The following is a 13,292-nucleotide window of genomic DNA, read 5'->3' as shown; positions in this document are numbered from 1 at the left end:
TGCTGCGCTCAGCATCTTTGTATCATGTCTTGGGTGTGTGGGTTGTGTTGGTGTGCGGTTGTACCAGGTTTATTGTGGATCTTTGATTTATTTATAAAGCGGGGGAAAAGCGTTTTCCGGTAAACGAAGAATGAGGATTGCAACTGTTGTTATCCATTTTCCACAAAATTTGAGTTGGTGAAATAATGCGCCTACTATATATGCCATTAAAGTTGCGATCGTCATCGGGTTTCGCTTTGCCAATTACAGTTTGCCGACAAAAGGCGACATGGAGGCATTCAGAAGCATAGGTTTATTTTTGGAGCCCCATGTTTTCCCATTTCAACTGGAAATAGTTTCAGGAGCCTGCGAGCTAAATTGAGCAATCAGCAGACTGACTGTGATAAAGATCAGGGCGGAACACCGATGACTTCATCGATGAACACACGCTTTCATCCACCTTCGAGATAAGCAGGTAGATAGAAACCGGCTCTATCTTTCATGTCCGAACAGATAAGCCATTAATTTCGGGAAGGGTAAGAAATATGCTGAGGTAGTGCATATATTTGGATCTTCAAGAGCATGTTCCTGGGAGTTGGTGGTGGGACATTAGAAGCCACAGAGAAGCCATGAGGAAAGGAAACAGGGCAAAATTGCAAGCAATCACAACAGTTATGCCAAGTTGCTGAACAGGTCAGCACTGTCGTTCTGTCATGCATTTTGCTTATATATGCAGCTTGTCATCAAATGGAGGTATGTTCATGGATTAATATGCAAAGTGAACAAAGGTAACAAATGGGAGCTCTCCGGTGAGCGGAAGGAATACCAAAACATGGGAAAACATATGAATAACTAACTTAATATCTCGAATACAGATATGGTGCTCAAGGATGAGCCCAACAGGACACCTTTGTTCATTTCCTCATGAACTCTGTCACAAATTTACACATTCGGTTCTTCCCACGTGTTTTTTCATGTTGTTCCCCAAAAATTGAAGTATGTTCTGAATTTGATCAGACAACGAATCACTTGGCATCCTGATCTGATGTAGCAGTTACTCCAGCTGTCCTGTGCGGGGGCAGTAGTCGGGGTTGATGGTTCCACCGCAGTTGGGTCTTTCCTGCGGACGAATTTCCCAAACATATTTGAGATGGCAGTTGGCGGTGGGATAAGGTTGCATCGCCTCCGTCCCATATGGTCCAGATGCTCGGGCGCAGAGATACTGTCGTGGAAGTCGGCGTGGGTTGAGTGAGTAGTCTGTCTTTGGTGTATTGTTCTCTTTTTTGCGAAGATGAGATACCAGTTAATGTTGGCTCCTCTCATCGGTTGTGTTTCAAACCCTCTCTTCTCACACAAAGGCACACACATCTTGCGCTCTTTTTGAGAGAAAATGCTGAATTATTTTATCCTTATCCTAATAACGTGTTTTTTGCTAACATTTCAATTGCGCTTGGACAAATTGTGTTTTGCTAAGACCTAGCTTCACGGGCAGGCAGTCGAATATGATCGTTAGCTTAGCTGGCTAGCCTGTGTTAGTTTCAACCTAGCTTGAAATGATCAGATTTCAAGTTTCTATAGCCGCCAGTACTACTATATAATTAAGCACTCGTCGTTTTGCCACCTGCCGCATGCCTGTGCTGTGATATATGCCTATGATACATATCATAGTGACATATGGCGAATTATTTATCTGGGTACTGAGAGCTGCATTTGAACAACCAGAATGTGAAAGAAAGACTTGACTTGATGCATGCTGAGGCCAATGGAGCGCATAGTGATACCTAATTACCTATGATGCCTGTGTGAAACCGAATGGAGATTCCAATACCGCTAGTGTACAAAACGCACACCCAATCGCTGCTAAACGTGCTACACTAGTAGCTAATAGAAAATTAACGTGTGGTTAATTATTTGGATAGTTGCATTTCAACAACCCGAATACAAAATGACAGCTAGGCTCAAGGCACTAAACTTGTACTAAACTTGACAAGCCCCTGGATGGACCTCGTCACCATCGGTGAGAGAAGCACTCGGAAGGTTCCAGTATGCCCAGCCTGCGAGCAAGCAACTCCTGAGCCGCTCTCTCCCGAGAGGCCACAACCGGCTTCAGTGCCAGCCTCGCACTGCGTCGTTGCTCCGACTGGCACGAGGGGGTTGCACCTTGCTTGGACAAACTTGAGTTGATGCAAAATAATTAAGGTTCGGCTCTCGAGACGCTTCTTCAGCTATGCAAACCTGCAGAGTGTTTAAGGTGGATTTCTAATAACATATTCATGGGCAACAGAAAAAGGATGTCATTAAGGTGATCCTGGCCGGGCCCAGATGTTCAGCACACACCTGGTATAATTAAGACTTTCAGACTGTGTTATTACACAGAGACATTACAACACACTTGTATATACATTTGATCAAAGTGTTGTGATGTCTTGCCATTTCATCCATCAGTCGGATTGGATCCAAGGTCTAACTATGCTACTACTAGCAAAATTATTAATTCCGACTTCAGAGTCGGACGAGAATAAAATTTCCCGACAACAAACATATAGATCCAGGTCTTAACCACTCTTTGCATCGTTTTGTCAGCCGGTGAGTCAGATAAGATCAAGTGGTGAACGTAAAGACTTACCCACCACTGTATTTTGTAATCATGTATGTATTGGTACGTTGAGTGCTGCAATAATTGAGGCTTTGGTTTGAGCAATTGCAATCATATGTACCGTCACCCTATATTTATTATGGTTAATTAGTACCAATGGTTACGGCTGATTGTATAAAACGTAAAGACTTGACCAGAGAACACACTTAGCCAATGGTAATTAAGATCCGACGGGTTGATAAAAATAAATAAAAAGAGCCAGCGGGCCGGCAGTATTGACGGAGTCTTCCTTTAGAAATTTGGCTGACTGTGATAATCACCATGTTAGCTAAGTTTACGGTGTTTGGCGATTTTAGAAACAATTGAGCTACCAAATGATAAAATTAATGTGTATTATGAATTAATTAATGCCCACGGAACATCTAGTAATTGCCTGTTGCGAACTTGAGATGTCATCCAGCGACCTACTTGATATTTATTAAGAGTAAGATGCTTACAAGTTTATCTTGTGGCAATGATGTGCTTAGATGTGCTACCGTCTAAGCTCACGGAGCAGCTCAATCGTGGATCGTTACCAATCAGCCTGTAGGTCGAAAGACCTGCGGGCATCCCACATAGTGCCGCATCTTCCCACATAATTATGTGGGACTAAACGGGCTGTCCACATAGTGCCGCATCTTCCCACATATGATTTATGTGGGCTGCCACATGCCCACAAATAACGTAAAAGAACAGTTGCATCGTTGTAGTCCATAGCAGTATAAACTTTGAGAATTACAGAACATACCCAAAAACTCCAAGTACAACAGACTCCATTATAGACTATTTTGAGCAGGACAAAGCATTCCAGTATACGGACTAGGCATTACTGACGTCAGATTTGGAGCCATCCATTGCACAGACTCCAAAACGCCTCACTCCATGTTTTTTAAGTTCACTGTGCAATGGACTAGGCATTACAACTTGTTCATTTGTTCATGAGTATGCACTTGTCCATTCTTCAGAATTTGCAAGATCATCTTGTCCATTTCATGATGCAAGTTAATTACCGGCATCTTCAACTCAGCTGAGAAAGATCTAATAACAAAAAGAGAACATGAATGAGCACTCGGAACTTGCCAAATTTTAAAAGTACAACACAGAGAAAACTGAACTGAGTTAAATAGAAGTACATAACAAAGGTCAGACATCGAGACTTTTCAGGTTGCACAACTACAGAACACAAGGATGCATTCAGTTTTTAGATTGTCAATCCATTTTCAGTAATTGAGGGGCAAACTACCAAATCATGATCTACAATTTTTACAATAACTAGTTGGTTCATTCTCAAACATACCAGCAGTAGTATGCTAAAGATGTCCAGCTAATTAACAAGTTATGATTGGTCAAGTGTCCTGTTGGGCAAGTGTTTGACCGTCTTCAGTTTACGCTCACTATTATCAGCACATACATGTTACTCAGAAATTAGTTTACTAAATGCTAGGCCAAACCAAAGTTGCAAGTTACCAGTAGGATAAAAAATTTGCACTGCAGTAACTTACCAAGAGCATGGAGGATGGGAGTCGCCATTACTGGCCTCCTCTCAGTTCTAGCAGGGTTGAGTTCTAACTGGTGTTTATTTTTTTAGCATAAAAAGCTACTCCCTCCGTCCCATTAATATAAAAACGTTTTTGACACTAGTGTTAAAAACGTTCTTATATTTTAGGACAGAGGGAGTAGATGAGTTGAGTTTTGAGCTTGCTCCTCCTCCTCTCTCCTCCATACAGCCCGCCTACGCTCACTTTATTGTATTTGATCTTAAACAAGACCCGGCCGGCCGGCTGGTGGAGCTACCCTCTCCATAGAAATGGAAGTTAGTTGTGATAATCGTCGCTAGCTATTGCTTGCTGGCAATGGTCATCCATAATTGAGACGCAAAATGACAAAGTTTAGGTGTATTAATTTGATGTCGACGAGGCACCACCTAGCTGCAACCACGTTAATATTTTTTATATAATGATGCTTAGCTGTCAAAGTTTATTCAAGTATAGAATATGCTTTAGAGTGTGTTGTTAAGACCATTCCCCGACTAATTAACCATCTCAATTACTGGGGAACCGGCCTAAACCATGTGATCAGATCCGCTTTAGTTGCTACCTAAGACAAACATGCACGTTATCGTTTGGTCTATTAGGACGAACCTCAGAGATCCCCTTCCCCTATAACAGCACGGCGGTTTGGTAGCAGCAAAACAGCACTGCAATCTTGCATTTCTTGCCGCAACCAGTCCTTCGTCCTCAGCATCCACCTACTGTGAGCTCAACTTTGTGAGGGTCTTCCACAAAGAAAAGGAAAAATTGTTCTGTGAGGAACCAGCCAGAGCCGGAGATGGCGGAGACGGTGGTAAGCATGGCGAGGTCCATGCTGGGGGGCGCCATCAGCAAGGCCGCCTCTGCTGCGGCCGCCGAGCTGAGCTTGGTGATGGGTGTGCAGAAGGATATCTGGTATGTACGGATGCATCCATTTACATGCTAACTCTTTCAAGTTGTTACATAGATAATACCAAATCTAGGAAATATACAGGTTTTGTCACGCATGTTTCAGATCTCATTCCCATTGTTTGATTTTTCCCGTTATTCATGGATGCGGCAAATTTTCTCATGCATTGTCGCGCGCATGCCACCAGCTACAGAATGACAATAGTGGTTGTTCTGAATCTCAATTTAATTTGCTTGACAGGTTCATCAAAGACGAGCTAAAGACGATGCAGGCATTCTTGGCAGCCGCTGAAGCAACGAAGAACAGAGACATGCTGCTGAAGGTGTGGGCAGAGCAAGTAAGGGACCTGTCCTACAATATAGAAGATTGCCTTGATGAATTTATGGTTCATGTGAGGAGCCAAAGCCTAACAAAACGGCTGATGAAGCTCAAAGATCGTCGTCGGATTGCTATCCAAATTCGCAACCTGAAAGCAAGAGTTGAAGAAGTGAGCAGCAGGAATGCACGCTACAACTTGATCAAGACAGAGGCCTCAACAACCAGTGACAAGGAGGTTCCTTACATAGAAGATGTACGTAATCACTCAGCAAGCAACACTGATGAAGCAGAACTTGTGGGCTTTACCAAGCCTAGGGAGGAGTTGATTAAGCTGATGGATGTCAACACTAGAGATGGTGATGCCAAAGTTATTTGTGTTGTTGGCATGGGTGGTTTAGGCAAGACTACTCTTGCAAGAAAAACTTATGAAAGTAAGGAAGATATTGTGAAGAATTTTTCTTGCTGTGCTTGGATCACAGTTTCACAGTCATTTTACAAGATAGAAATGCTCAAGGATATGATCAGGCAACTTCTAGGTGGAGATTCACTGAAGAACTTGTTGAAAGAACTTGAAGGGAAGGTGGTGCAAGTAAAGGACCTCGCCGAGTACCTCAATCAAGAGATTAAGGATAAGAGGTACCTTATTATTCTTGATGACTTGTGGACCATAGATGCATGGAGGTGGATTAAAGATATTGTTTTTCCTAATAGTAACAAGAAAGGTAGTCGGATAATAGTAACAACACGTGATGTGGGCTTAGCAAAGGAATGTACTCTTGAATCCCTTATATACCACCTTAAAACTTTAGAGGTAGTCGAAGCCACAAATTTGCTACTAAAGAAGAGTAGGAAAACAAATGAAGATATGACCACAGATGCAAACTTCAAGAGCATAGTGGAAAAACTAGTTAAAAAGTGTGGTTGTTTACCACTGGCCATACTCACAATTGGAGGGATCCTTGCCACTAAAAAAATAGTAGAGTGGGAGCACGTCTATAACCAACTCCCGTCTGAGCTTGAGAGTAACCCCAGCCTTGAAGCAATGAAGATGATGGTTACTTTGAGTTACAACCACTTGCCATCTCATCTTAAGCCATGTTTCTTATACCTAAGCATCTTTCCTGAGGATTTTGAAATCAAGATGAGGCGTCTAGTAGAAAGATGGATTGCTGAGGGATTGATTAGGGGTGGGACTGGGGTGAACATTGAGGATGTGGCAAAAGGTTATTTCAATGAGCTAATCAACCGAAGCATGCTTCAAGCATCAAGGGTGAACATAGAAGGAGTTGTGAAGAGCTGTCGAGTCCATGATATTGTGCGTGATGTCATGATCTCAGTTTCTAGAGATGAAAATTTTGTGCATGTGGCGGGAAATAATGTAACTGGTGCTACGGAGGAGACCTTCCGACATGTAGCATACCATGGTAGCATGTGCCAAAAGATAGATATGGATTGGAGCCACGTCCGGTCAATAACTGTGTTTGGCGAGAGACCATTGCGGCCATCACCTTCAATTTGTTCACCTGACATGAGAATGGTCCGGGCCTTGGATCTAGAGAATGCACAGTTTCAAGTCACACAAAAGGATATCATCAACATAGGATTGTTTCGCCACTTGAAGTATCTGAATTTTTCTGATCCTCGAGGATATTCACATATTTATAAACTTCCTAGATCCATAGGGAAATTACAAGGCTTGCGCACTTTGAACATTAGAGACAGTTATATTACAGAACTGCCAACTGAGATTTGTAAACTCAAGAGTTTACACAGTCTGCGTTGTACCAGAAATAGTTCCTATGAATACTTTGACTTGTATAGCCCCAGGGAATGCTTGGTGCAAACACTTTGTCTGCCCATGCTGTTCACACCTTTGACTGATCCTAGTGATTGTACCGAGAAAGTTGCTGAGCTACACATGGCATGGTCCAGCCGTTGGTCAGAATCAGAAGGTGTGAGGGTGCCAAAAGGAATCGGCAACCTGAAAGAGCTGCAAATACTAGAGGTTGTGGACATCAGACGAACTAGTTGCAAGGCAATTAAAGAGCTAGGTGAGCTTGTGCAGCTGAGAAAACTGAGCGTGGCAACAGAAGGGGCCACAAAGCAAAAATGCAAGGTACTGTGTGATGCCATTCAGAAGCTCACTTGCCTCCGCTCCCTTGAAGTGCATGGCTCACTTGAAGTGGATGGTTCGCTCGAGTGGCTGCATGATGTTTCCTCTCCTCCTCCCCTGTTGAGGAGTCTGAAGTTGTATGGATGCCTTGGAGAGATTCCTGGCTGGGTTGGGGATCTGATGCATTTGGTCAAGCTTCACTTATGGCGCAGCGAAATAAAGGAAGAAGGTAAAATCATGGAAATACTAGGGCCACTTCCCAACCTCATGCACCTTCGTCTTGGAAGGGGCTCTTATATCGGGGAGAAGTTGGCGTTCAAAACGGGGGCATTCCCAAATCTCAAGAATCTGGATATTTGGGGTCTGTCGGAAGAGTTGAAATTTGAGGATGGCACCTCACCCCAGCTGGCAATGATTGATATCAATTGGTGCATTTTGGCATCAGGAATTATTGGAGTCAACCAGCTTCCAAAGCTCAAGGAGATCGCACTTGGCCACTATGGTCGAGTGGCAAATCTTGCTATGCTGCAAAGTGAAATTGAGGCACACCCCAACAGTCCCGTGTTGCGACTGTCCGATGGACGGAGCAACCACGACCTGGGGGGACGTCGTTGCCCAAGTGGGAGAATCAACAGGGGAATCATCATCTCTCCATCCTGAGCCTGCAGCAGCGGGAGGGAGCTCAGAATCGGTGGTGACCACAAACGTCAGGTCAGATAATTGATTCTCTTTCGTTCCACAATCGGTGGTGTCCATATATATATAGTGTAGCAGCTATGGAGTGTGATGTGCTAATTAATTTGTACTCTGCCTTTTCTTTTTGTGTGTAACAGCCAAGACGATCTGCTTTACACTTACAATTCGTGCTGACTGAAATCGAGCAAGTCTCCTGCCAGTTCCACCACAAGCAACAGTCTGCAGGTACGGCTGAAATCTTGCTCTGTTTCTTATTTGTGTTGGCTCAGATTAGGTTCCTTTCAGTACGTGCCCACACATTATTTATAGCACATGCTTGGATTTAAGGAGGTGACTCGGACCCAATGGTGTCAACTGTCCATGTTACATGTTACATGACCGGGCAATGTATTCAAGCCTGTGAAGACATATATTTAAACGTACCCCTGTTTATATCACGGCTTCCTTAGTTCTGTACCGGGTGACAAACTGTTACATCTCTGTATATGCATTCAGGTTCAGCTGGAGGTGCAGGAAGATACAAATGGAGTACTCAGAATGGTTTGACAGCTGCAAGATACGCCATATTGTTTCTAAATGTTTCTCTATGCGCAGAACATTCTGGTGCGTGTTTCCTCTAACCCCAGTGTTAGACCGTTTAATCAGCTGAATTCATTCTAAAGATTCAGTGATGATGACACTAACCCCCCCCCTGCAATCTTTCAGACAGAATTAACAGTTGGGCGAAGACTGTTTCCTCCAATTCACTGCTCCCGTGATCTTGGAGCAAGCTACAATGTCATTTCCTGAGGACCAGAGCTATATAGTTGATAAACGTGATGTCAAATCCTATCTTCTTTGACTCCTTCCGCTTCCGGTTCATTTGCCCGTGGATCTCTGTTTGTATGATGCCATGCTATATTTGGCACTGAATCATAACTGTAGAATGACGACACCTGCTTACTGTATAAGATTGTGCACTGGAGAATGCCGACGCCGACGAAGAGCATAGACAGGTCAGATAACTTCTCTTTCGTCCAGTACTAGTCGACAGCAAATGGAATGCTAATTGCTACTTTCTACATTCAGAATTAATCTCTCTCTGTCTTGTTGTTTTACCAGCCAAGATGACGTACTGTACACATACAGGCCCGTCCAATAACCATGCCGCTGTATAACTGCATGATCATCAGCCAAGTGCCGTTAGGGGTTCAGACTTGTGAAGAAAATCAGCAGCTACAAGTACACTTCATCACTAAACGAAAAAGTGGGAACTTCCTGCAGCCTGCAGGTGACTGATTTTTCTATATCCATGGTCTTATGCTTAGATTTTCCTTTCAGCTTATATTTCCCATGTTTTTGCACAACAAAAGAAAATAACACTCTCTTCTTTAAACATAAACCCAAAATTATTAGGCCATACAATCTGCACTGTAAGTCGTTGCCTGTCGTCTCCAAACAGAACTACTAGTTCTTTTTCAAATGGTCAGTTTGGTCTCGTAGACTCTCACCATTACCAATTGGGCTACCTCCTCTTGTCTTTTATAATTTGAAGCACCCCTTTTGTTTACACACTTTACAGGAAGCTGACGCATTTGGTGAAGCTTTTGGTGAAGCTTTGCTTATTTGGCAGCGAAATAAAGGAAGAAGGTAAAATCATGGAAATGCTAGGGTCACTTCCCAACCTCATGCAGCTTCGTCTTGAAAGGGATGCTTATATTGGGGAGAAGTTGGCGTTCAAAACGGGAGCATTCCCAAATCTCAAGAAGCTTGGTATTCGTGATCTGGATGAACTGATAGAGTTGAAATTTGAGGATGGCACCTCACCCCAGCTGGCAATGATACATATCTGCTGGTGCGAGTTGAGATCAGGAATTACCGGAGTCAACCACCTTCCAAAGCTCCAGGAGATCTCACTTGGTTTCGGTGGTCGAGTGGCGAAGCTTGCTATGCTGCAAAGTGAAGTGGATGCACATACCAACAGTCCCGTGCTGCGACTGTACAATGAACGGAGCGGCCACGACCTGTGGGACGTCTTTGTCCAACTGGAAGACGTAACGGGGGAATCCTCATCTCTCCATCCCGAGCCTGCAGCTGCAGGAGAGAGCTCACAGTCCCAAGCAGTGGGCATGGCGACGGCAAACATCAGGTCAGCTTAGCTAATTGCTTCTCTTTCGTTCAACTAACAGTACGTAGCAGCTATGGAGTGCGATTTCTAATTAATCTGTACTCTGTTTTCCTTTTTGTGTGTAACAGTAACAGCCAAGATGATGTGCTTTACACTTACAACTCGTGCTGACTGAATTGAAGCAAGCGTCCTACCAGTTCCACTTCCACCATGTAACACAAGTACACAACTGGTACAGCTCAAATATTGCACTTTTTCCTTTTTTTGGTTTGGCTCGATTTCTAGCTATCTTGTTCTTTTCAGTTTGTTCTTGTGAACACATATATGTATTTTACATGTACCCCTGTTTGTAGCAAGACTTCCTTAATATTCTACCTGCTGACAGAGCTTCACATCTCAGGTTGTCCAAATAAGCTAGTGCTCTGTGTAGTGCATTCGGATTGAGCTGAGCACCACCAAGCTGCATTGTTGATCGCATTGTCGACAGTTACAAGATGGGATCCAACTTCAAGGGAGGCCAGATGCTTTCTCCATACGGCGAACATCACGGTTGCATTTCCTTCTAAAAATCAGTATGAGTACTGGAGAAAGCAACGGAGGGATCATCTCCACTTCCATGGCCTACAGCAGCGGGAGAGTGATCGTCGCAGGTGGTCAACCTCCTGCGAACGAGGAGCATTAAGAGGCCAGCTAACTTCTATTTCATTCAGCAGTACACTATTAAATGAGATTTTAATTTCCACTGTATGCATTTTTTCAACTGATAGATTGTGTATTGTTGAAAAAAAAACACTTAAATCGCTCTCTGTCTTGTAACAAGATGTTGTGTTGTACATGTACAATTCAGGCTGATGCTAGTAGCTGGTCGTTTCCCTGGCTTTGATATTCATCTCTACCTGGCACTGGCCTCGGAGTCTCCACCATGCCGCATGTATAGCTTGCTCTGCTCTCCCTCTGTTTGTTTGATTCCATCTGGTTTGTAAAATGTCTGTTGCCGATTTTGTTTGTCAGGGGAGAGTTGGACTATTCAGTAGCTTGGCAATGCTAGCATTCTATTTCCAGCATGTTTTAGTTTCTATGGAAAATTTTAGCTTATTCTTCGCGTCAATTTCATCTAGTTGTACAACAGATACTGTTCCCTATATGTAAGAGCTCTCTGAAGACACCCCAACGACCAAGTCTTTTGTTTGCATGGTAAACATTAGATATTTTCAACCAGCGACAAGCTGAGGCATTAATTGCATGATCAATATTCTAAAAAAAAAGTTTATTCCAAGAATCTTGGTGTCCAGGAGCAACTATGAGATTTTAGAAGTGCATCTGTGAATGATGAAGCTGGAGTGAGTGAACATCCCACATCTCCTGTTGTGAATGGACAAAGACTCGATTACTGAACTGACTCTGATGTAGGGATCTGAAGTGAAGTTGAAAACTGAGGGGTCCCTTTGGAGTTCGCAATGGCTCGACCATCCATGCGGATCTGAAGTGTGTCACCTGTGAAGGGTCCATACTGATAATTGGTCAGTTCAGCAACATCGAACATCTTATTTATTTTGTAGTCCTCATGTTAGATTGTTATTCCATGCTCTGTTCCTTATGGCACCCCTGTTTATACCAGCAGCTCTTCCCCTGTGACAGAGTTTGCCATCTAACGTGCACGAATTGAACTAATGCTCTATATGTAATCTGATTCAGCAGGGCAGAAGAAGAGCAAGATCCAATAGAGTACGGATGATGCAGCATTAATCTGCAATGTTCATCCTACTATCCATAATTAGAAAGATTCAGCTGGGCAGAAGAAGAGGCCGAATTGTTTCTCTGTGTTCTCTACTTCTCTCTCTGTGGTAGGTTTTTTTGTCACCCCTACATGTTAGACTGTTTAATCGATTAACTGACGCCATACAAAGAATTTAGTGACGATGACACTAACACCTGTGCAATTCTTCATGCAGATCTATGGCGTTTTACACTCCGGCAACCTTGGAGCAAACTACAACATTATTTCCAGAGCTCCGACATGACCGATCGAGGATTTAAAATTGACACCTGCTGGGTGGCTCAGGTCCCTTCCGTAGAAGGTGATCAGTTCTTCACCATGGAATTGATCAAGTTGATGTCAAATTTTCTTTTCTTTTGGACTCCAACAGATTCCAGTCCACGGAACATCAGGTGGCTGCATCTTGCGCCATTCACCAGATCATCGCATGATCTTATCCTCCTATGTATGTACACTTGTTCAATTTGTTATTGCTACTATGGTCTGTAGTTCTTTGAAATGAAGAATCAGGAGACATGCAAGCCGATGGAACTCGTGCACTAGCCGGACATGGCTGCGCTCTGTTCCGCGTGTAACATCATATCGATATACCACCAGCTTTCTAGTTTTCGCTGGTTTCAGTTTGCAATAAAATTGCAGTTTCCACATTTCTATTGTCAAGGTTTTGATAGAATGGGGTTGGGTTCAGTAGCATGTTGGTTGAGATTCAGTAATCTGTACTCTACCCTTGGGGTCCTTCCGAGAGGCAATGGCATTAATGTGTCTGTGAGAACATGAAATCTTCTCTCAGACTGCTATGATGGTGCTCTTACAAAATGTGTATCCCATCCCCTGTTACAAACTGCTTTACATATGCACAATTTTAATTTGTGTGTTCTGAAAACCCGAATTGACGTCGGTAAACAACTGAAATACTCGCTCCGGTGGTTGTGCTCACTGCTCGCGTATGCGGAGGAGCCGCTGGAGGTGACCAGATGGATGATCGTGACGTTGTTCCTGGTGTCGGCCGCGGCGGTGCCACCCCAGCCACCCATGATGCCTCGGTGAAGCTGCATTCTTGTTGCTGACTTGCCTAGTACTGTTGGTCCCCAGACTGCTTGCATGAGAGCTTTGTTATTCTGGCTTGTGATTATCTTCCAATCCAACAGGAAAAAAGGGGTAGAAGAACAGTTTTTGGCTTGTGATAATGCGATTATCACGTAGCATAACTATCCTTTCTTTAAGAGAT

At 43.5% G+C, this 13,292-nt stretch overlaps 1 protein-coding gene across 3 annotated transcripts; it reads left to right on the top strand.

Moving 5' to 3' along the window:
* Positions 1-4,651: 4,651 nt before the first annotated feature.
* On the top strand, positions 4,652-11,170 carry LOC109733797 (putative disease resistance RPP13-like protein 3). Of its 3 annotated transcripts, XM_040397096.3 has the most exons (8): positions 4,652-5,058; positions 5,294-8,195; positions 8,318-8,405; positions 8,676-8,783; positions 8,886-9,175; positions 9,282-9,450; positions 9,576-9,644; positions 9,742-9,845. In XM_040397096.3, the coding sequence occupies exons 1-2, from the start codon at positions 4,943-4,945 to the stop codon at positions 8,142-8,144; spliced, it is 2,967 nt and encodes a 988-aa protein (XP_040253030.1). In that variant the 5' UTR covers positions 4,652-4,942; the 3' UTR covers positions 8,145-8,195; positions 8,318-8,405; positions 8,676-8,783; positions 8,886-9,175; positions 9,282-9,450; positions 9,576-9,644; positions 9,742-9,845. The 3 variants fall into 3 exon arrangements, with proteins under 3 accessions (XP_040253030.1, XP_040253026.1, XP_073361897.1); XM_040397092.3 differs by lacking the exon at positions 9,576-9,644 and having other exon boundaries at positions 9,742-10,308; XM_073505796.1 differs by lacking the exons at positions 8,318-8,405; positions 8,676-8,783; positions 8,886-9,175; ... (1 more) ...; positions 9,576-9,644; positions 9,742-9,845 and adding exons at positions 9,941-10,308; positions 10,416-10,519; positions 10,688-11,170 and having other exon boundaries at positions 4,656-5,058; positions 5,294-7,844.
* The last annotated feature ends 2,122 nt before the right edge of the window (positions 11,171-13,292 follow it).

The sequence above is a fragment of the Aegilops tauschii genome, chromosome 7 (assembly GCF_002575655.3).
Source record: "Aegilops tauschii subsp. strangulata cultivar AL8/78 chromosome 7, Aet v6.0, whole genome shotgun sequence".
Classification (NCBI taxonomy): Eukaryota; Viridiplantae; Streptophyta; class Magnoliopsida; order Poales; family Poaceae; genus Aegilops; species Aegilops tauschii.
The sequence above is the reverse complement of the archived record's forward strand: the minus strand, read 5'-3'. Positions and strand labels throughout refer to the sequence as shown.